Genomic DNA, 24239 nt, shown 5'->3' with positions numbered 1-24239 from the left:
CAAGCCACAATGTTTTAGGATAATTTGTACAATTAATAGAGCAGAGATCTTTGTCAAAGAACATAAAAATTAACTGGGCAAATTTCATCCTGGTTATTTATATACTAGAGGCCCGATGCACAAAATTTGTGCACGGGTAGGGTCCCTAGGCCTGGCCGGCAATCAGGGCAAATCTGCGGGGTGACCAGCGGGACAATCAGGGGGCCCCTGCTGGCACCCGCCTTGGCTGGCCTGGGGCCTATGAGCTGGGGGCAGCTCCTGCATTGAGCGTCTGCCCCCTGGTGGTCAGTGTGCATCATAGTGACCAGTCGTTCTGCTGGTTGTTCTGCTGTTCAGTCAATTTGCATATTAGGTTTTCATTATATAGGATATACTAGAGGTCCGGTGCACAAAATTTGTGCACTGGGGGGGGGGGGTGTGTCCCTCAGCCCGACCTGTGCCCTCTCGCAATCCATGACCCCTTGGTGGACATCCCTCCCATAGTCTGGGATTCCTTGCTCCTTACCACCTGCCTGTTCGCTGCTCCTTACCACTCGACTTGCTATACTCCTTAGTGCTTCTGCAGAGGCGGAAGAGGCTCCCACCACTGCCGCTGTGCTCACAGGGTCGTGAGCCTGGCTTCTGGCTAAATGGTACTACCCCTGTGGGAGCGCACTGACCACCAGGGGACAGGTCCTGCATTGAGTGTCTGCCCCCTGGTGGTCAGTGCAGATCATATGACTGGTCGTGCTGTGGTTTGTTTGATTTGCATATTAGGGTTTTATTATATAGGATATCTTAGAAACCAAGCCACAGCTCAGCTTTTTCTTTGGTCAAATATTTAACAAAATATTGGCAGATATTGATTCATCTAAGAATTGAATCATTCTTTGTCAAGTCTAGGCAGGTCTACATCAACTTGCTCAGTTACAGATAGTTGAGATAGTTCAGAAACAAAAGATTCATATGATGGTAATAAGCATAGCAATAATAATTATTCCTTAGTTATGGCCAATAATACCAAAAGCAAATGGCCTTGGTCAGTGTTGCTAAATGGTTAGAGCTGTGGTCGGCAAACTGTGGCTCACGAGCCACATGCGGCTTTTTGGCCCCTTGAGTGTGGCTCTTCCTAAGCCTTAGGAGTACCCTAATTAAGTTAATAACAATGTACCTACCTATATAGTTTAAGTTTAAAAAATTTGGCTCTCAAAAGAAATTTCAATCGTTGTACTGTTGATATTTGGCTCTGTTGACTAATGAGTTTGCCGCCCACTGGGTTAGAGCATTGGTCTATACACCAAAGGTCTCAGGTTTCATTTTTGGTCATGACATGTACCTGGGTTGCAGGTTTGATCCCCACCTTCAGGAAGCCACCCATTGTCTTCACTATCAGAGAAGTGCAAACAAGGATCCTGGAATGCTGGTGAACCTTGAACCCATGGCAAGGGCCAGAGTTATGTACCGATTATCTAGTCCAGACAATGGGGGCTCAAGTTATCTCCTGATCAAATAGTCTCAGAGTAAATCCTTCTAATATTTACTGACCTTTAAGATAGTCTGTCTGTTACCACAATTACCTGCCTAAGAGCTAGATGTGTATCCAATATTGAATAAAAGGCTGGTGAGGCCTGGGCACCAGGGGAAGTCCTTTCTCTTGCATTGGGCTTGCCCACCTGGCCCCCAATATTTCCAAATTATTATTTCTTGTCTCATCTCTTTCATTTGTGTGTGACCCCTCCTCCAGATCCCGAACCCTGAACCACGCGGGATGTGGGGAACATTCACACCCACCCTGGGGGTTGGGTGCATGTGGGAGGCAACCAATTGTCGTATCTCTCACATCAATGTTTTTCTGTCTCTGTCTATCCCTTCCTCCCTCCCTTCTTCCCTTCCTCCCTCCCTCCCACTCTATTGAAAATCAATGGAAACATATCCTGGGATGAGGATTAACAAAAATAAATAAATAAATAAATAAATAAATAAATAAATAAATAAATAAGAAAATGGAAAGATCCTTTTTAATGTGCCCAGTCATCATGCAGTGTTTTGGGGTGCATTGTAAATTATATGTTGCCTCAGGTGGGAGGGGAGTGTAAGAGATCAACTAAAGGAGTTGTATGCATGCATATAAGCATAACCAACGGACACAGCCAGTAGGGGGGCAGGTACATATGCTGGGGGCTGGGAACGGCTGGGGAGAGGTCAATGGGAGAAAAAGGAGACATATGTAATACTTTCAACAATAAAGAATTTAAATTAAAAATATTTATATGTTGCCTCAAAAATTGCCCTTATTGAGTCCTGCTGCCGTGTACTCATGCCCAGTGTCATCCCTCCCCTGAGTGTGGCTGGCAGAAGTGATGGGATGTCACCTCAGAGATTAGGTTGCAAAATTCTGTGGCTTCCATCTTGGGTGTTCTCTCTCACTTTTTCCTCTTTGCTTATTCAGGTGAAGCTGGGGGCCATGCTGCAAGCTCCTGTATGGAGGAGCCCATCTGGCAAGGAACTAAAGAAGGACCCCAGTCAACAGACCAGGGAAAATTGAGCCACTCAATCAACAGGACTGACACCTGCCCACACCTATGCGAGTGGTCCTGGATGTGGGTCTTCCCCCATTGAAGCCTTCAGATGGAACTGCAGCCTGCCTTCAGCATGACCGCACGCGCAGGAGAGACTGTGAGCCAGCCATGCCTCGCGAGGCCACCTCCAGACTTCAGGCCACAGGAACCCTGAGATGGTAAACATTTGTTGTTTTAAGCTGTCAAGTCATGCCGGATCATAACTAATAGGTATATATGTACTAATATTGAATTAGAGTGTCTTTTGTTAGAGTTCTAGCAGCAAATAGAGGACACTTAACTGGGATTTTGAAGAAAACTGTGGGCAATGTTAGGAAAATGAATGAGGTATGAAGAGGCAGCCAGGTCTCACAACAGTGAGAAGTCTTTAACATACCTTGACTTGAAGGATGTGATAAAGGGTGTGCTATTTTTAAAAATCTAAAATACTTTTTTATATTATAAAAAAATAGGAGAAAAAGTACAGGCATACCTTGTTTTATTGCAGTGGTTCTCAACCTTGGCTGCACATTAGAATCACCTGGGAATCTTTTTAAAATCCTGATTTCTGGGCCTCATCCTCCGGAAATTTTGTTTCTTTGTTACTAATGTTGGGGCCCCACCCCATAACAAAGAAACAGAATTTCCGGAGGATGGGGCCCAGAAATCAGGATTTTAAAAAGATCCCCAGGTGATTCTAATGTGCAGCCAAGGTTGAGAACCACTGTTTTATTATGCTGTGCTTTATTGAGCTCAGGTGTGTTTTTTTTAACCAATGGAAGGCAAGATCCCCCACCAGCAAAAAGATTAAGACTCACTTGATTGCAACATTTTATTACAGTGGTCTGGAATCAGACCGGTCATAATATCTGAGGTTTGCCTGTAATGCTACTATCAAAATTATTTTGTATTGTCTAGGGGAATAATGCAGCTTTTAAGAAAATGAATGGAATAGTATTTTTAATTAGGAATACTATTTTTAATATTAGTTTTAATTAGGAATGAACAGATGTACATATGTACTGTGCTATGTTTTTTCTTATTTTAATCTCATAAGCATTTTGCATGTTATTATAGCACATGCTCTTCACAAGCACTATTGCCAAGGGAATAGTACATCAAATGCATCTAACGAAGTTTACCTAACCATTCCTCTTCTGTTTAATGTGTAAGTGGCTTCCTGTTATCTTTGCTGAGTTAAATGTTACGGACATTGTTAGATTGCTAATACTTAGTTCCAAACTACTTTCCTAAAAGCTTGCACCTGGTCAATGTACTCTCTGAGGGTTTTTCTCTGAATACCCCGCTCTGTGCTACAATGAAAACATCCCAGAGGCTGTCCCCTTATTCAACTCTACAGCCCTCCAATGCCCTTAATGGGGCTCTAGGAAGGAACATGAAATGTCTACTACATGCCAGGCTCTGTACCTTTCATCCATTCATTCACTCATTCATTCACTCACAAGTTATGTTGAGTGTCTACTAAGGGTCAGGTACTGCTTACACAGTAATAAGCTAAGTAACCTCAGGAATGCTCAGCCTGTGTCAGGGTGGTCTTCAAGGTGTGCACCGTGGACAGGATGAGCATGCAAACAACTGAACAAGTAAATTTAGTGTAATAACTGCCAGTAAGAAGTGGAGGATGCTATTTTTGAAGTATTTTTCTACGTCTTTCATAATCTCCTGACGTTGAGTGTGTTTTATAGTAATTCGGACGAAATTTGCACAGATAAAAGCAAGAGATGAAATAAGACAAAAATAACCAATTAGAAAGAGAAACCTCGCCCCCTGAAACTAGTTCTGCCCTCCTACGGCCGCTCCCTGCACTGCAGCCTCTGCCCTACACTTTGCTCCCGGCTGCCCTTGGAGGGTTCCCTCTCCCGGATCCCAGCCCCGGCTTCTTTGCTCGCGAGAGTTTCCCCGTCTTCTCGCGGGATCCCAGGCTGCCGCAGGGGAAGGCGGCGGAGGAGAGTGGGGCTTCCGCTCAATCACAATCCCCAGGCCCCGCCCCCCCCGAGCTCCCCGCCCAGCCGACTTGGTTGCACGTGTATTTGTTGTGATTCGCCCTCACGTGACTGCGGAAGTACCGGCCCCTCAGGCCCCGCCTTCAAGATGGCGGCGCCCAGTGCGCGGGGTCGCGACGTGCTTCGGCTCCACGGCGGGTTATAGCGTGGGCGGTGTTTCCGGGCCATGGACCGGCCCGGCTTCACAGCCTCGCTGGTGGTGAGTGCGGGCGGGAGGGGGGTGCTCGGAGGGCCGGAGTCCGGCCCGGCGCTGGTCGGGGCCCCTCCGCACTGGGATGTCTCCCGGTTTGGCGCGAACTGCGCTCTCGTCCCAGGTCACCGAGCCTGGGAGCCAGCGCGGGGCGCGGGCCGCCGCCGGCTCTGTCCGGGCGGAGTCCTTCCGCCCCGACGTCGGGAAGAGACGGGGAGGGGCCGCCCGACTCCTCGTTTTCCGCACGGAGATCGTTTCCCTACGTAAAAGCTTCCATTGATGTAACTGCACTGGAGAACCTGGGGTTATGTATAGGAATATAGCAACAGAACCAGACACGCGCACCCAGGTCGCGCAGACCCTCTGTCCCAGACCATGTTGTCATGTTCCGTGCTTTTTCTCAGTCTCGGAAAAATGACACTCCCATTCATTCATTCATTCATTCATTCATTCATTGTATAATGAATCTGGTTATTCTGCTTCCTGTGAGACAGGAGTGCTTGATTCCTTAGAAAACAACTAGAATCCACACGTACATAAAAAAGGAACAGTCCTTTAATAAATTCCTTTAATAAATATTTTGACGCCTCTCTGGGCAGGTCCAGTAGGGCATTCTAGATAGGGCGGTGAGTACGATAGAGATCGGCTCGTTGTGAGAAGGGAAAAAAAAAAAAACTTTCAAAAAGCTTCTCACCGAAAATGGAGGCCCAGCGGCGTTTCCTCTAATTACCGAGTGTCTGTCGCTGCGGGTGTTGGAGGTAACCCTGCGAGCAGGTGCCCCGCGGGGTCCGGGGTGGAGACCAGGGAAGGGCTGTGGGAAGGTGACGCGGGCGGGCTGGTGGCGGTGCTCCCCGGGAGTCGGAGGGAGGCGCCGCAGCCAGACGCGCGGGACGGTGGTTTTCCATGTAGATCTGCTGAGACTGTGTAAGCCGGGTCTTAGAGATGCAGACAAAGGAGTGTGTTACCACTTTCCAGAAGTTTTCCTGTCTAGCCAGTGAGATCTCAGTAGTGGTGCTTTTTGTTTTTTTTTAATCCTCACCTGAGGGTATGTTTTTCCTTGAGTCCGGAGAGAGAGAGGGAGGAAGGGAGAGGGAGAGAGAAACACCAACTGGTTGCTTCCCATTTGGGGCTTGAACCCGCAACCCAGGTTTGTGCCGTGACTGGGAATCGAACCCACGACCTTTGGGCGCACAGGCCGACGCTCCAACCGACTAAGCCACACCTCCCTGGGCAGCAGCAGTAGTTCTGACAGACAGCATTGTTCTAGGAACTGGGGTGAGCTTTTTACACGCATCGTCTCAATTAATTCTGTCGTAGTTGAAGTCTTATTCGAGCTCTCCAAATGGCAGGACTGACATACAGAGAGGTTAGAGGACTTGTCCTAAGTCACACAAAGGAAATGCATTTCATGTAGGTCAGTGCTGGAGAACAGATTCCAGCCCTAGCAATGCAGCCTGGGATGCCATGCCCGCAGTGGTTCTCAACCTTCTGGCCCTTCAAATACAGTTCTTCATGTTGTGACCCAACCATAACATTATTTTCGTTGCTGCTTCATAACTGTAATGTTGCTACTGTTATGAATCATAATGTAAATATCTGATACGCAGGATGGTCTCAGGCGACCCCTGTGAAACGGTCTTTCGACTGCCAAAGGGGTCGGGACCCACAGGTTGAGAACCGCTGCCAGCTGCTCCTTGATACTCTCTCTGGAGTTGGGAGCAGCTGCTAAAAACAGGTGAGTGCCCAAGTTAACAGAAGAAGAACAATGACACAGTTTTAAAATTTGTTAAAGTGTGGTACACATGTTGGAAGGTATACTTTTATTTTTTCATCTAATTACAGAGGTTGAAATTTGGGTCAGGGGGTACAAGTTTCAAGGAAGTTAGATTTTATTCCAACTAAAGACAAATCATTTTATTAATTGAACACACAATTTATCTTATTCATTGAACACACAATCTAAGTGCCATGTATTCTGGGCACTGTGATTACCCTTGGAGATACCATAGCAAACAAACCAAACCCAAAGGATAAGTACTCTGAGAGAAACAAACTGAGGTGGGATAGAGATGGAAAATATTGGGGAACCTACTTTATTTTTTATATTTTTTCATTCATTCATGTTTTAAAAAAATCTTTATTGTTGAGAGTATCACAGATGTCCTCCCTTTTTCTCCCCTCTTGCCCCAGACCATCCAGTTCCCACCCTGTCCCAGGCCTTCTCCACCCTATTGTCTGTGTTCATGAGCAATACATCTATGCATATACTTTCTTTGGTTAATCCCAACCTCGCTTTCATCTGAGATTCGTCAGTAGGTTTCATGTTTTCATGCCTCTGGCTCTATTTTATTCATAAACTTGTGTTCATTAGATTCCACATATAAGTGAGATAATGTGATACTTGTTTTTTTTCTGACTGGCTTTTCCCACCTATATAATCATCTCCAGGTCCCTCCATGCTGTCTCAAAGGGTAAGAGATCCTTGGTTTTTTTTTTTTTTTTTTTTTTACTGCTGCATAGTATTCCATGGTGTAAATGTACAGCCTTTTTAACCACTCATTTACTGATGGGCACTTGGGCTGTTTTCAGATCTTAGCTATTGTAAGCTGTGCTGCTATGAACATAGGGGTGCATGCATTCTTTGTGATTGGTGTTTCAGGATCCCTAGGATATATTCCTTGAAGTGGCGTCACTAGGTCAAATGGCAGTTCCATTTTTAGTTTTTTGAGGAAACTCCACACTGCTTCCCACAGTAGCGACTCCAGTCTGCATTCCCACCAGCAGTGCACGAGGGTTCCTTTTTCTCCACATCCTCGCCAGCACTTGTTTGTTGATTTATTGATGGTAGCCATTCTGGCAGGTGTGAGGTGGTATCCCATTGTTCTAATTTGCATCTCTCTGATGATTAGTGATGAACATTTTTTTCATATATCTCTTGGCCATTTGTATGTCCTCTTTAGAGAAATATCTATTCAAATCCTTTGCCCTTTTTTTCAATTGGATTGTTTGTCTTCCTTTTGTTGAGTTGTATGAGTACTTTATATATTTTTGAAATTAAGACCTTATCGGATCTGTCACTGGCAAGTATGTCCTCCCACACAGGGTTCCCTTTTCATTTTGAAGGGTTTCTTTTGCTGTGCAGCAGCTTTTAGTTTGATGTAGTCCCACTTGTTTATTTTTTCCTGCCTGCCTCTTCTTTCTCTCCTCTTGAGTACCTCACTATTTCACTGACCTTGTAGTTCATCTACTCACCTGGCTTGTTCTACCATGAATCCAAAAACACCCCTACCATCCTAAGCTGCAGGTGAAAGGACTTTGGCAGTGTTGGTGCTGTGCAGTGAAAAGTACAGGCTGTCCTTTGCATGGTAGTGTAATGCTGTAAAAATGAAAGCGCAAGTGGAATCATGCGGAGTGGTCTCAATGATGAGAAAAATGTTAATTTAATGACAACACTTCTTGTCAGTGTTAAAAATTAAAAGCTCTCTTGTTGACTGTACTTGAGAAATGAAAAAGTAGATGCTGTAATTTAAAACATGTAATACTCTCAATAAATATTTTTTAAAAGATTTTGTTTCTTTGTAAAAAATGTATCAAAATAATTTGAGCAGTACTTATTGTCTAGTGATATAACTTATAATTCAGAACAAATATCTTTTTTTATGCTTTGGCAGGGGTGTGTGTGTGTGTGTGTGGTGGCAGGGGAACAGGTGGTCTGCTGGCTTCAGGAGACAGCGGCCATAGGAAGGGCATTCCAGGTTGAGAGAGAAATCCAAGCAGGAACACAGAAATGAGAAGTTTCAAGACGTGTCAGGAGAGGCTCAGGTTCATTAGGGTGAAATGAAGCCTGACAGGTAGCTTAAAACCGGCCCATAGATCGAGGTTCTTAGTTCCCCTTACTGAGTGCCTATTCCATACCAAATGTAACCAGTGAGTTAGGATTTATTTTATGAGGGATTTTGAATAGTTTTACTTTTATATGTTTGCAATACTCAACCAAATTTGAACAATACAAAAATTAACAAGATAGTAAAAATTCTCTTCATCCTGAGTCTCATTGCACAGAGGTAATAACTTTTAGCAATTTAGTGTGTCTGCTTCAGGACTTGTAACTACGCATATACAAAGAGTTACACATTTCTTTGAAAGGCAGGATGATAAAGCATATATTGCTGCACAGCTAAGTTGATTAACTTAATAATCTAACACGTTTCTGTGCCAGTGAGTCCAATTGACCTCATTCTCTTAAAGGCTGTGTGGCAACACAGTACTCAGATATACGAACTGATCTAACAAGATTCCTGGATTTAGGTTATTTCTTGCTTTTTAGTTACGATGCTATAGTAAATATTCTTGTATATTTATGCATATCTGTGAGTGAAATATATATAAATAAAATAGCTGGATCAAGGGTTTTATAATTTAAAATTGACATTTTACCAAATTGTCCTTCAGTAGGCTATAATAATTTGTTTCCCTATAACTATTTATATTTTTAATCTTTTCTAGTTTAATTGGGGAAATGTCTTAATTTGTTCTTATTGGGTCATTAATGATGGGGAAGCATCTTTTCATAATTTTGTTGGCCATTTATATTTTTCTTTTGGGAATTGCTTGATCCGGAGTTTTGCAATTTTAAAAAAATCTGTACTTTTTAAAGGTTGACTTGTTGTACCCTCTAAAATATGGATAGGAGCCCTTCCTTATAATCATTAATTTATACATTCTTCAAATAATTGAGTGCCTACTGTGTGCTGGTGCTGGGAACATATTGATGAACAGGACAGGTATGGATCTTACAGTGTAGTGGGACATACAGACAATAGTGGGATGCTCAGTTATAGAGTTAAGATTGTGATCAGCCCTAACCAGTTTGGCTCAGTGGATAGAGTGTCGGCCTGCGGACTGAAGGGTCCCAGGTTCTATCCCAGTCAAGGGCGTGTAACTTGGTTGCGGGCACATCCCCAGTAGGGGGTGTGTAGGAGGCAGCTGATCGATGTTTCTCTCTCATCGATGTTTCTAACTCTCTATCCCTCTCCCTTCCTGTCTGTAAAAAATCAATAAAATATATTTTTTAAAATTGTGATCAGTGTTTGGAAACAAGGGTGTCTAATCCTAGACCTGGGGATTAGAGAACAGCTGTGTAAAGTCCAAGACATGAGGAACATCAGATGACTTGGAGGAAAAGAGCTCCAGGTGGAGTTAGGGTGGAGAGGTAGAACTTCCGGAGCCTTACAGGATTTGTTCTTTGTCCTGAGGCTGGGGAGAGTTTGGAGGACTTACCGGCTGGACAGTGGCCAGATGAATTGAAGTTTGCATTGTACAAAGGTGACTGCCATCAGGGTGGAAGTGGCAAGGAGCACTGCAGGGTGATGCATGGGGGATGGGGAGGAGACAGATATCCAGGAAGCAGGAGCAGTGAACTACAAGCTTCAAGTCCTTGTGGAAGAAAACCCCAGAATGTCAAGGACAGATGTTTCCCAGAGAAGCCCCGTTAATATTGGGGCGGGGGGCATTGGTTCTTCTTAGCTGAAGTTTAGGCCAGCGGCCTAATTTAACTATGCTTAGTTAAATTAGACAAGTGGTTTGGTTTTATCCTAATTTGGTTTTAGCACTGATTTTTTTGTTGTTGCGCAGCCTCCTTTTGAGAAATAAAGGTTTTATAGCAAGTGATTTTGACTTTTATCAACTCCCAGAGTAATTTCAAAGCACTAATTAGACACTTCTCTGCAGCCTGCCAGCACTTTTTGTGTTTTTTAACTTGAGGTAGAATTGTGTATTTTATCTATATGATATCAAGGTCGCAATAAATTGTTATGCTGTACTAAGGCTTGCTGGTTGCCTGAATTTTGTTCTATATCTTTGGATTTTTGTTTAGTTCTTAAATTACCATTTTCAGTGTAAGCTACCATAAATCTTGAAACTAATCATTTGCCTGAGAACCTTTATGATAAATGATCAAAAATAAAACAAAATTCTCAGGCTAAAAAAATAAAATAATTTGGTAGAGTTTCTTGTAATTTAACTGATGTTGGCATGTATATTTTGTATATAATTATGAACAAAACAACACTGATGCAAAATTATAAGCACTACTAAAGTTTTTGTTTAAATCTTAAATATGTCGCGGTGTGGATAAATATATAGGTATTCTTCCTGCTTTTTGTTACCTGTTTGTTTGCATTGTTGTTTTTCAGTCTTATGAATTTAAATGCCATTTGAGCCTCAGAAGTTTAAAATCTGCAGAAGCAGTTAGTAACTTTTGATTTATGTTTCACTCGTAAGTAGATTGAATCTGGTCCTTTTATTCCCAGCAGATAAGAATTCTGATGAAGGGGGATCAGAGATTCAATGCATGCAAAGTAGCCTAAGAGAGCAAAAGTGTAATTAACTTATTGATTACAATTGAGGTGTAGATAGCAAGCACTTTCTGAACCTTCTCCTAAGATTAAAGAAAAAATTGTAATGAAGTCAGAATGTTCTTAAGGAATCCAGTCATATCATACATTCTCAGCAGAATTAGCTCTTGAGCTTTGAGAAAATAAAGAGGCAGGCAAGATATTTTATTTACATACTGAATTGTGTAAAATGTTTCAAAAATAAATGAGAAGAAGGTTGACTTTTTAAAACTTTTCTATGGTACTTATAAACCTTTTCCCATGACTTAGAAAAGGCTACCTTTTATCCAGAGAAAAATCCCATGTCATTTGTCATTGTTTTACTGCCCATGTGATTCTCTACCAGCACATCTCTGCTCTTTGGGGGTCATCTTTTTAGGTCCTTCACAGAGGAGACTTTCATGGTCTTTGAGGTTCTGTTGTGTCTTTCAGGCCCATCATACAGGATAGTATTAATGTTTCAGGTAATGTGCTTTTCTAGTAGAAACTAATCCTCCTATCTAATAAAAGAGAAACATGGTAATTGGCGTACGACTGCTACCCTTCCCATTGACTAATCAGCGAGATATGCAAATTAACTGCCAGCCAAGATGGCGGCCGGCAGCCAGGCAGCTTGAAACTAACATGAGGCTTGCTTGCTTCGGTGACGGAGGAAACCAATGTTCCCCGCCAGCCTTGCCGGCCTCTGAGCCTGCAGTTTAAGAAACATTGTTACAAATATAGAAGCTAAACAAAACCCCAGAAACCTGCTTTCAGCGAGCCCGGGATCTCAGAGCTGGAGTTATACATTGTTTCGATTATAGAACCAAAACAAACCAGATACCTTCTTTCAGCAGCAGAGGCCTCAGAGCTGGAGCCAGAGCTAAAGCTGGCCCAGAATAAAAAAAAAAAAGAAAAAAAGGAGCAGTTGGGAGCTTCATTCGGCTTGAAAATAGCCCTCATCCCATCACCCAGACTGGCCAGGCACCCCAGTGGGGACCCCCACCCTGAAGGGTGTGTGACCAGCTGCAAACAGCCATCATCCCCTTACCCAGGCTGGCCAGGCAACCCAGTGGGGACCCCCACCCTGAAGGGTGTGTGACCAGCTACAAACAGCCATCATCCCCTCACCCAGGTTGGCCAGGCACCCCAGTGGGGACCCCCACCCTGATCCAGGACACCCTTCAGGGCAAACCAACCAGCCCCACCCATGCACCAGGCCTCTATCCTATATAGTAAAAGGGTAATATGCCTCCCAGCACCGGAATCAGCGGAGCCGCGAGGCCTCCCAGCACCTGGATCAGCGGAGCCACGAGGCCTCCCGGCACTGGGATCAGCGGAGCCGAGAGGCCTTCCTGCACCGGGATCAGCGGAGCCGCGAGGCCTCCCAACACTGGGATCAGCATGACAGGGGGCAGCGCCCAAACCCCCTGATCGCCCTGCGGCTCTGTGTGTGACAGGGGGCGGGGCCACAACCTCCCTATCCGCCCTGCTCTGTTCCTGACAGGGGAAGGCGCCCCAACCCCCTGATCAGCCCTGCTCTGTGCCTGATAGGGGGGAGCTCCCCAACCCCCTGATCGCTCTGTGGCTCTGTATGTGACAGGGTGCGGCGCCTCAACCCCCTGATCGACCCTGCTCTGTGTGTGACAGGGTGCGGCTCCCCAACCCCCCCGCCCCCCACGGGCCCTGCTCTGTGTGTGACGGGGTAGAGCCATAACCTCCCCATCGGCCCTGCCCTGAGTGTGACAGTGGCGGCGCCCCAACCACCCGATCGGCCCTGCTCTGTGGGTGATAGAAGGTGGCGCCCCAACCCCCTGTTCCACCCTGCCCTGAGTGTGACAGGGGGCGGTGCCCCAATTCCCCTATTGGCCCTACTCTGTGAGTGACAGGGGGGAGCTCCTCAACCCCCTGATCGGCCCTGCTCTGTGCATGACGGGGGAGCTCCCCAACCCCCTGATGGGCCCTGCTCTGTGCATGACAGGGGGTGGCGCCGCAACCTCCCCATTGACCCTGCCTTGAGTGTGACAGGGGTCAGTGTCCCAACCCCCCAAACGGCCCTAACCTGAGCGTGACTGAGGGTGGCATCGCAACCTCCCAATCCGCCCTGCTCTGTGCATGACAGGGGGCGGCACCCCAACTCCCCAATTGGCCCTGCTCTGAGCCCAACCAGGGGCTGCACCTAGGGATTGGGCCTGCCCTCTGCCACCCGGGAGCAGGCCTAAGCCAGCAGGTCGTTATCTCCCGAGGGGTCCCAGACTGCGAGAGGGCACAGGCTGGGCTGAGGGACCCCCCTTCCCTCCCGAGTGCACAAATTTTTGTGCACTGGGCCTCTAGTTTTTAGTATTTACCTATGCTAGTTAATGATTGGATTTCCCATCAGAGCAATTTCTTTTTTCCAGTGATCTCTTGCAGTGGTTTTGTTGTGAGTGGTAAGTAGAGCAGAGTGTTTGCTGGGTGCAAGCTCCTGAGCATTTTGTAACCCAAAAGGTGGAAACAGCTGATCATTTTGAACTTTACCTGTATGTTTGAATAATACAAATTCTTCTTAGTCTACATTTTGGTATATGTAGGTTTTTAGTGGATATTTTAACCCTTTGAATAGGTAATATAGTCATGTGGTTCACACTTCACGAGATAGCAAAAGTTGACAACTCAGTGTAAGAATTCCTATGTAGGAGCCACAGTGAGTTTCCTCTCCACCCTTCTTCCATCTGCATAAACTGGTTTCCATACGCATCGTCATATCATGCTTTTAGACCGTGTGTGTTGACCTTTCTTTGACACTGTGTTTGAGTTTATATTTTTTGAGTATCTTTTTGATTTGACTGAGGTGTAACCAGTTTTAAAATACTCTCCATATGCTCCAAGTTCTCATGAGGTTAAACTTTTTGAAGTGCAGCTTTCCATCCCTAAACAACACGGTTTGCTTAGGCTTAGGGCCAGGCCTTAATGTCCTCTAGGAATTAGTTCTATTTCCCCCCATTTATTCACTTAATTAAAACATTTATCAAGGAATTTTCAAATATACACAAAGTAGCAATCCCTAGATATGTGATTCTTAAAATAGGGATCTAGATTCACAAGACTCATTACCTGTTTAAAAATAGAAGTCTCAAAAAAAAAAAGTCTTACTGCAGATTCACCACTCATTAGTTAAGAAGACAAAAATATAACATTTGATCTGATATGGAAATATCTCCAAGACAAGTGAAAAAAATAAGGTTCAACAGTGTTTATTGTATACACCTTTTATTTTTTAAAAAGGAAAATAAAATACATATTCATATTTACTTGTATATATCTGAAGTAACTTTGGAAGGATGTAATAAGAAAACAACCAAAGTAGGAACAGGGAAAGAGTCTTTGAACCATGTGAAAGTATTAAAAAATATAGCACAATAATGGTTGTTTCCCCAGGAAAATCTCTAGATTTAGGTAGCAGTTCTTTTGATAATGCCAAATTTATTTAGAAAAATTGTAAAATTCACTTTAAAGAGAAAAATTTATTTGAAAATTTACAGTTTGAAAATATAGTATAATGGTTGTTTCCCCCTGGAAAATCTCTAGATTTAGGGAGTAGGTCTTTTGACTGTGCCAGATAGTCCATGAACTGACAATTATGAGAAATATGCTTTAAAGACTACCTTCTTATCCCTACCCCCAAATGGCAGAGAGCTTATTTTATTGTAACCTGTTTTCCCTTTTCTTCCCCCACCCTCTTTTTTTAAAGGCTGGTGGGGTAGCAGGTGTCTCTGTTGATTTGATATTATTTCCTCTGGATACCATTAAAACGAGGCTGCAGAGTCCCCAAGGATTTAATAAGGCTGGTGGTTTTCATGGAATATATGCTGGCGTTCCTTCTGCTGCTATTGGATCCTTTCCTAATGGTAAAAATCGTATTGGTATTCTCCTGCTATAAAGCCAAGATAATAGGATTATTTTCAGAATGGTGGGTGGTGGTACTACATATAGAATTTCTTACGTGTTGGGACTTATCTTCTGAATTTGTTTTCCATTCATTAACCAATTATTTTAATCAGCTGTAGATCCCATTCCACTGTATTTATAATAGAAAAAATATGAGCAATCTTTTAAAAATGGTTTTTGTTGTTAACATTTCCAGTTAGAATCCTTAAAGTGTTCTAACATTAATTGTGATGCCTTAGAGCAGTTTCTCAACCTTGCCTGCACATTGAAATCTCTTGAGAAGTTTTAAGAATTACTGATGCCTGTGTCACATCCAGAAGTTTAATTGGTCTGGGCTTTGCAAGGTTTTAGTAGCTTCCCAGGTGATTCCAGTGCGAAGGTGAGTTTAATAGCTGCTGCCTCGGAGAGTCTTCTGAAGCCGATGAATCTAAGAGGCATTACATCTTTTTTGTCTTCACGGAATTGCTCTTAGCTGATGCAACCAATTCTGCTAACCTCCTCGATACTCTCCTTCCAGTGTCTTGCTAAAGTCACATTATATGATGTATGGCCTCTTATTCTAGAATCAATTTCATCTGTTTTACTTAATCCACTTGTTGGTATACTGTACTTTTTTCAGATATTTATCTCATTTTAATTGTTTATTGATGTTTTGTGTGGCATTGGAAAGCAACCAAGCAAACAAAAAAATCACCACCACCACACACACAATTATAGAACCTCTGCTGTAGGAGATTCTTAAATCCTGGGGTTCGATTTCTTTTTTCTCAAGATAATTTATGAGAAATTCTTTCATGTTCACTTGACATTTAACTGTCCATCTGTGTCCCCACGTGAGCACAGCATTCACCTAGAGGTTGTGGTGCACGGACAGCACAGTGTTTGGGTCCCTTTGTTTCTTTCCTCTTCCCCTTGCTCCATCAGTCCTGAGACAGCAAACTGTTTTGAGATTGCCCTTGAGTTTTTATTTGTCGCAATGCCATCAGTAATTGATTATAGCATGTCATTGTTGAGCACCCAGTCAATGATAACTGTGTGCGTGGGCGAGGGGCAGGTTCCTAAATTTGACCACGGTGCAGCCCTTGATCGCCTGGGCCAATTTTGTGAAGTCCTGTTGCCTGTGTCCCGCTTCCAGTGATCTTGATTTAATTGATGAGCTGTGAGCTGGGAGTTGGAAGTTTAAATTAAAAAAAAAAAAAAAACAACTCCAGGTGGTTTAATAAGCAGACAAATTTGGGAATCTTTGAACAAGGGAATTGAAAGGCATACGTTACTAAGTACCTATTACTGGGTCCCTATCTTTTGTTCGTCAGTTTTTGTTTTTAATCCTCACCAGAGGATACGTTTAGAGAGAGGGAGGGAGAGGGAGGGAGAGAAACATGTGAGAGAGAAAAACATCGATGGGCTGCCTCCTGTATGCGCCCTGACTGGGGATCTAATCCGAAACCTAGGCATGTGCCTTGACTGGGAATCAAACCTGAAACCTTTTAGTGCATGGGATGATGCTCCAACCAACCGAGCCACCTGGCCAGAGCTGTTACCATTTTTATGGTATCTCCGTCATTGTCCTAAAGATGTCTTTTCCTTACAGATTGCACCTAGGAATCGCTGTTGGTAGGTGTGGCATGGTCCATAGTCTGCAGGGCACATGGCGCTCCATTCATCTCACAGCACTGGTTTAGATTCTTGCCATCAGGAGTTTACGTACAGAATGTGGTTTCAGATTTTTGTGTGTGTGATACAGTGGTGCTCTTGCCAGGCCCCTTTATTTTTTATTTTTTCCATCCACAGAACATCATGGGATTGGAGATGCTGGCTAAATAGCGTCAGAGTTTCAGAAATGGTCTTTTTGGTTTTCTGTAAATTGTTGGTGAATTGAAATTTTCTATGTGGCACTTTTTTTTTTCTTCCTGTTGTTTTTGGTTCAAGTTCTAGTCTGAGTAATATTCAGTGGTGTTGGGGGCAAGTTCCTCAGCCAGGGACGTGACCCCTCTGGGTGTAGGAAATTGGAACAATACACGGGAGACAGTAGGTAAGTGGGACATGCGTTATTACGAACAAAGTAGCTCAAAACTGGCTCATCAGTGGCAACTTATATACACGCTCAAACAAAAGAGGCCTCCTGCCAATTAGTGCAGCTCGTGCTACATTAACATAAGCAGGGTATGTAAGGGTGCGCTTGAGCAGTAGTATATTGCTCCTGCTGAGTCATTGCCGTTGTGCATGTGTAGGGCAAAGGGGCCTTTAACAAGGTAATACTGCTGTGTCCTTGGCTGCTCGCACGCGTATGGTGAGTAGGCCTTGCACCTCCAGTGGATTCTGGTCAGGGCCCAGCAAGTGGCTGTAGCCTTTTTTTGAGAAGGTATTCTGCAGGGGTGAGTTGTAGGGGATGGAGGGGACTGAAGGTCGAACGAGGAGACAAAAAGACCTGATTACAGATCCCTACCCCCTTTAGAAGGGAATGTAGAAAAACCATAGCAGTGGTTTTTTGTTTTGCTTGTTTTGTTTTTTAAGAGCTACAAGAGGCTGTAGATATCAGGTAGCCCACCCCTGCTTCTTTGTTGTAACTTGCCTAGAGCCTCATTTGGAACCTTATTTTGCCATCATTTCCAATTGGCAAGGGCTTTCTTGGGTGTCACCCAGGAGACTTTGGGCTTGCATTTCTAAAGGACTTGGTCTATCATAAAAGTAGCAATATGGTCTGACCAGGTGGAGGTGGTTCCCATGAAAACCTGGAACTTTTAGCAGTCTTTCTCCCTTCTCCCAGCGGGGGTGGGAGGGTGGATTGTGTAGCAGGTGGAGGTAGCTGAATGCAGTTGGGGCTGTTCCAGTTGTATTTTAATGAGTGGGCTAAGGAGTGAGTGTGTCTCCTTAGGAGCCACCAATGGAAACAGGGACCTGTGTTGACTACATAAAACTGCTTTCATGGGTCTTTCTCCTCGGGGGACAGGTGCTTCCATTGATGTGCATTAGTTACCAGCCTGAGGAGTGTTGACAACAATAAAGCTTCACTATCAAACTCCTTTCCTGTGTGTTTCAGACTTTAATGTGACATGTTCGGATGTCTTTCAAAAGATGAATTAGTCTTTCATTTATTTTCTGTGCCTTATCTTTTGTGAAAGTGATGAACATGCTTTGGTTTGCGATACATGGCAGGCGGTAAAGCCTCTGCAGCTAGATCAGTGCGTGGTGATAGGAGTAGCTGTTGGAGATTTTGATTTCCAGTTTTAATTGTTTCCTTGATGTAAAGTGGGTTGATGTAGTAAAAAGTATCCATGGTTATTTTGAATAAACAGCAATAAAATATCACTAGATATTTTATTTAGTTAAGGTTTTTGTTTGTAATTTTAACCTGTCTATACTGATTCTTTTATGTTTGTATAGGGATATTTTATCCCTTTCTAGAAAGCTTACTAAAAATGTCAAGTGATTTGTTAGTACAAAATGGTAAATACTAGGTTATCTATGAGGCTCCTTTGGGGCAGGTATCATGTCTTCTGCATTTTCATAAGTCCAGGGTTGGGCATATAATATGGGTTCGGTAAATTCTGCAAAAGTGAGGAGAGTAGGGAAAGAATATGTGTTTATTATTTTTATCTTGTTATGTCATAATTTATTAACTAAAGTTGTAATTTTTTTGACAAACGTATTTGCTGACTTTGTGAAAGACTGGCTTGTTTAAATTTCAGCTGCTGCCTTTTTTATCACCTATGATTATGTGAAATGGTTTTTGCGCACTGATTCATCTTCACATTTGATGCCTGTGAAGCACATGTTGGCTGCCTCTGCTGGAGAAGTGGTAAGTAATGTATATAAAATACTTCAGAAATATAATTATGCATGTATCTTCATATATGCACAGTCTCTATATACATATTACTTTATTTGTTAATGAAATAAAAAAGACTATTTTTTAAGCTATGAAGGTTATAAATTTTAATAAACGTAAATGGGTTAAACATGATAATTAAAAGACAGAATCTAGATAGGATGAAAGAAAAATTCAGCTGTGTGCTATATGCAAGAGACAGACCTGAAACAGAAAGAGTAAAATTAAAGAGGGAAGAAAACATCCATGCACATTGTGGTGGCTTTGTATTATGTCAACATAGAACTGAGCTGAAACTCTTTTTCCCAGAACTCCCTTTCCAGGACGGTTCCAGGTTAGGCTGACCACAGGAAACATTTGTACAAGAGGTGTAAGGCGGAAGTGAAGCAGATGTGTTTATTCTCGGAAGGTTGGTGTAGGGTCAGGCGTGCTTGCACTTCATACACCTCCTCACTGACCTGGGGACTCAGGCAGCTGCTGTTGTGCTGGGGTCCAACCCCAGCAGGTCCAGGGGTCCCCAAAGGTGTGGATGGAGTCGGCGAAGAAGGAATGACACAGATTATGTAGCGTTCAGTTGATCAGCATGGTTGGGTTCTCTTGCCTGGCTCTGTTTCCAGGTTCTGTAGGTTCTCCAGCCAGGTTCTCCAGGTTCTCCAGCCAGGTTCTGTCCAGGTTCTCCAGCCAGGTTCAGTCACCAGGCTCTAGTCAGGTTCTCTTGCCATGTTCTATCCAGGTTGTGTAGCCAGGTTCTGTCTCTAGGATCTTCAGCCAGGTTCTCTCACTAGGTTCTGTCTCTAGGTTCTGTTGCCAGTTTCTGTCCAGGATCTTTTGCCATGTTCTCTCTCTAGGTTCTGTGTCTAGGTTCTGTGTGTGGGTTCTGTGTGTAGGTTCTGTGTGCCTGTTGTCTTGTTACATCTGTATTTATACCAGTTGATTCCAATTCTATCAATCTCTATTCCAAAGGTTAGGGCGTTTCTTATCTCCATTCCAGGGAGTAAAGATTATGTAGCTTAAGCATGATTGTTCGTAGTTAAAGTGATTAATTACCCGCCTGGCACTTAGTTAAGGGGTTTTATTCCCTCCCTAACTTCAGGGGAAAATCCCTACCTGGGGAAACAACCTTTCTCAGAGAGGTGACCTTGGTTAAAACACATAGTGCCAAGAAGGTGAGCAAACATATTAAGAACAGTATGCCATGTATGCCAGGTCCCTTGAAACAGCAAGGATGGACCGGCTCCCGGCACTGTTGCTCCCTTCAGCTTCTCTGCATTCTGAGTCCAGAGGTGTGGGAGCTGTGGTGAGGGTGGCAGCTTGTACTGCAGGTCACTCTCACCAACTCAGAGACAACGTGAGTTTGTCCTGGATTTCCCCATATCACATCCCTCTTTCCTTCCTGATCCCCTGCCCTGTGACTTCTGTCCCAACACTACACATAGGGGTTACAGTTCTACATAAACTGCTTACCCAGCTCCCACAGTTACTGTTCACATTCCTATAACCTCCATTCTTATCAGTCATAGTGGTTCTACTTCCGATCCACCCTGCCTGATACAGAGATACTAACTGGAAGAGCTGATAGAATAATGTTAACACCAGACAAAACAGGCTGAAAACAAAACCAAAGAGAACATTGTGTAATGATACAAGGAACAGTTCTTCTGAGAGATGTAATGAACCAGAACCTGGACCAAATAGCCCAGGCTCAAAATATAAAACAAGAATTTCCAGAATTATAAGGAGAAATGATTAAAAATGTAATCTACCTATCAACACAACAGCAAGATTGATCTAATAGCTATGTATAGACCTCTGCACCTAACAAAGATTATTAATTTTTATGAAGTATACTTGGAATATTAATTAAAATGTATAACCCAGTAGTTCACAAGCAACTTAAAACAAATAGTGTAGAGACAATATCATTAAATCATTTGGTTGCTGATTATAATGAAGTAAAATTGGAAAGCAGTGACAGATAATCTGTCCATCCCTACCATGGGCTTACAAAACTATCTGACCTTCTCGCTCATAAATAATTCATGAGCCAAAAAAAAGAAATGATAATGTAAGAGATAAAATATTTATAATTACAAAATAATTTAGGGTTATTCTTTCCTAAACTAACACAGAGGAGAAGGGAGCCATTAACATTTTCCCACTTTCCTCACCCACTTACCTTTCTTTCAGCCCTGCTGCAATACTAAGGGACAACCTCTGTTAGAATTGTCTCCATTCATAAATGTCTGTTCTTTACTATTGTTGTCTTTAAAACACACAGTCTGGTGTTTATGCTGCCCTAGCCTTGTGGGTAGGAGTGGACAACAAAGTGGAGAGAAAGGGTCTCCTTTATGAACCTTTTGTTATTTTATCAAGTAACTTTTTTTTGTTTTCTGTTTTGGAAAGTAGTGGTACAAATTAATGTTAGGAAATTTGGAAAGTGAATCGGTTTTTATAACATTTACATGAAAAGTAATTATATATTATAGTTTTGTTTTCTATACATTATTTTCCTTTAGAAAATTTGGATGAAAATCTATAAACTTTTGTAATAGAACTTTTTTCACTTGAGAATATAGAGAATAGAGATGATGAAAAGAGAGAGAGATCCTGACCGAAAAGTAAAAGTAAATACTAACTTTAAGAAGACAATTAAAAAAATAACAGCTTTATTGAGGTACAATTTACATACCCTATGATTTACCCATTTAAAGTTTAATTCAGTGGTTTTAGTATATTTGCAGAATTGTGCAACCATCATCACAGTTTTGGAACATTCTCATCACCCCAAATGGAAACCCTGTTCCCATTAACAGTCACTCTCCTTTCCCCAACCTTCCCGGCCCGAGGCAGCCACTCATCTACTTTTTGTCTTTGTGGCTTTGCCTATTCTGGCCATTTAATAGAAATGGAATCCTACAGCATGCACAAGGGTTCTCTTTTCTTCACATCCGCACCAATACTTGTTATTTCTTGTCTTTTTGTTAATAACTATAAAATCTAGAAAGTTGAAAGAAATTATCCTGAGAGACATTAAGATTACTGAAGTGCTTTCAATAAAATTTCCTTTTGCCACTGGTTTAAAAATGATCTTGTAGAACCCAAGTTAACCCTGGATTAAAAATAATTGCCTTCATAATTAACTGCAGTTATAAAAGTGGTAGACTAACATATATTCATTTTTTAAAAGCAAATAACATAAAGTAGTAGTTCTTTTTATAAGCTGAAGACCCCTTTAGGAATCTAAAGAAACCTATGGCTATTCTTCCAGTAAAGTGGACATGTGGACATTTGCATAACATTTCTGGGGATTTTCAGTTCTTCATATTCTTACTCAAAGTAAGCACTGCATTGTTTAAATGCTATCTGAAAATTAGCTTAAACTGTAAGTTGAAAGCAGTTTATACTTAATTTAAAAATCTTTTAACCTATTATCCTTGGTTTAAATTTTTGTACTATTGTTCTGAAATTAGAATCTCATTACATGCAGTTATTTTTTTTTTGAGTGCATGTACGTTCTAAAGAATAGCAAATCATATATGAGCATTTCAGTGTCTTAGGTCGTGAAAATTCTGTACTTATGACACCTTTTACCTCTATTTTAGAATTTCATGCTGTTTAGATTAAGGTTAAATACATTTTCACAAATTCAATATTTGGCTTACATTTTAATATGTTGCTGAGAGCAAGCAGCAAAAATAACTGGGCCACTTATTTCATTTCATGTAGGGCCATCTTGCCTGAAAGTTAGTTTGCCATGTTGAAGGACAGACTTTCCTATCTCTCTATTAGAATTACAAAAAAAGTATTTAAACTGATATGATGAGGTAGGTCAAATGAGAACTGTTAGATTACTCATGTTAATGATACATCTTTTCATTTGTAGACAATGCTGTATATTCTAATACTTTAATATCTGTAACTGACTATTTTTTTTAATCCTCTCCTGAAGATATTTTTTTCCATTGGTTTTTGGAGTGGAAGGGAGGGAGAGAGGGGAAGAGAGAGAGAAACATCTATGTGAGAGAGACCCATCGAATGGTTGCCTCCCTCACTCGCCCCAAATGACTGGGGATGGGGATTGAAACCACACCCCAGGTATGTGCCCTTGATAGAGTGTTGGTGCATGGGCTGACACTCTAATCATTGAGCCACACCGGCCAGGGCTGTAACTGACATCTTTAAAATATGGAAGTTCACTCATACAACTTAACAAAAGGAAGATAAACAACCCAATCAAAAAATGGGCAACGGACCTAAATAGATACTTTTCGGAAGAGGACATAAGGAAGGCCAAGAGACATATGAAGACATGCTTAAAGTCACTAATCATCCTTGAGATGCAAATCAAAACGACAATGTGGTATCATCTCACACCTGTCAGAATGGCTATCATCAACAAATGACAAGGGCTGGCGAGGATGTGGAGAAAAAGGAACCCTCATGCGCTGCTGGTGGGAATGCAAACTGGTGCAGCCACTGTGGAGAACAGTATGGAGTTTCCTCAAAAAACTAAAAATGGAACTCCCATTTGATCCAGTGATCCCACTTCTAGGAATATATCCCAAGAAACTAGAAACACCAATCAGAAAGGATATATGTACCCCTATGTTCATAGCAGCACAATTTACCATAGCTAAGATTTGGAAACAGCCTAAGTGCCCATCAGCAAATGAGTGGATTAAAAAACTTTGGTACATCTACACAATGGAATACTATGCTGCTGTAACAAAGAAGGAATTCTTACCATTTGCAACAGTATGGATGGAACTGGAGAGCATTATGCTAAGCGAAATAAGCCAGGCAGGGAAAGATAAATATCACATGATTTCACTCATTTGTGGAATATAATGAACAACATAAACATGAACAAAAACAGATCCAGAGACAGAGAAGCATCGATCAGACCATCAAACCTCAGAGGGAAGGTAGGGAAAGTGTAGGGGTAAGGAGGGGAGATCAACCAAAGGACTTGTATGCATGCATATACGCCTAACCAATGGACACAGACACCAGGGGGGTGAGGGCATGAGTTGGGGGTGAGAGGACATTGGGGGGTATAAGGACACATATGTAATACCTTAATCAATAAAGAAGAAAAAAGTATGGAAGCTCTTGTAATGTAATATTCTGAATGTGAACCCCTGGACAAAGGAGGTGCTGTAAGTAGACTTTAGCTGGGGAAGTATTATAAGAGTGGAAATATACAATTCTAGGACATTCTTATCTTTATTAGGTCTTTTATGGTTTCCGTAGTTCCTTTGGTAGTGAGGCCTGATGTCAGATGCCTTTTGATAGTAGTTTTTGTGATGCCTGGAGAAATTTAAGTGGAGAATTTATCAGCAGTGGGTATATAGATTA

The 24239-nt window shown here is 42.5% G+C and overlaps 1 protein-coding gene across 4 annotated transcripts in view; it reads left to right on the top strand.

Annotated features, from left to right (window-relative positions):
- Positions 1-4612: 4612 nt before the first annotated feature.
- The window catches only part of SLC25A26 (solute carrier family 25 member 26), a 160853-nt gene continuing 141226 nt past the window's right edge, over positions 4613-24239 (top strand). The window contains exons 1-3 of one of the 4 annotated variants that reach the window (XM_036331627.1): positions 4613-4760; positions 14856-15012; positions 18742-18851. In XM_036331627.1, coding sequence (XP_036187520.1) covers positions 4728-4760; positions 14856-15012; positions 18742-18851 — 300 coding nt within the window. In that variant the 5' untranslated portion in view covers positions 4613-4727. The remainder of the gene's footprint in view (positions 4761-14855; positions 15013-18741; positions 18852-24239) is intronic. The other 3 variants (XM_036331626.1, XR_004971449.1, XM_036331629.1) reach the window with 3 other exon arrangements.

This window comes from Myotis myotis, unplaced genomic scaffold (assembly GCF_014108235.1).
Source record: "Myotis myotis isolate mMyoMyo1 unplaced genomic scaffold, mMyoMyo1.p scaffold_m19_p_13, whole genome shotgun sequence".
In the NCBI taxonomy this organism is placed as follows: Eukaryota; Metazoa; Chordata; class Mammalia; order Chiroptera; family Vespertilionidae; genus Myotis; species Myotis myotis.
This window is presented reverse-complemented; position numbering and strand designations above follow the sequence as displayed.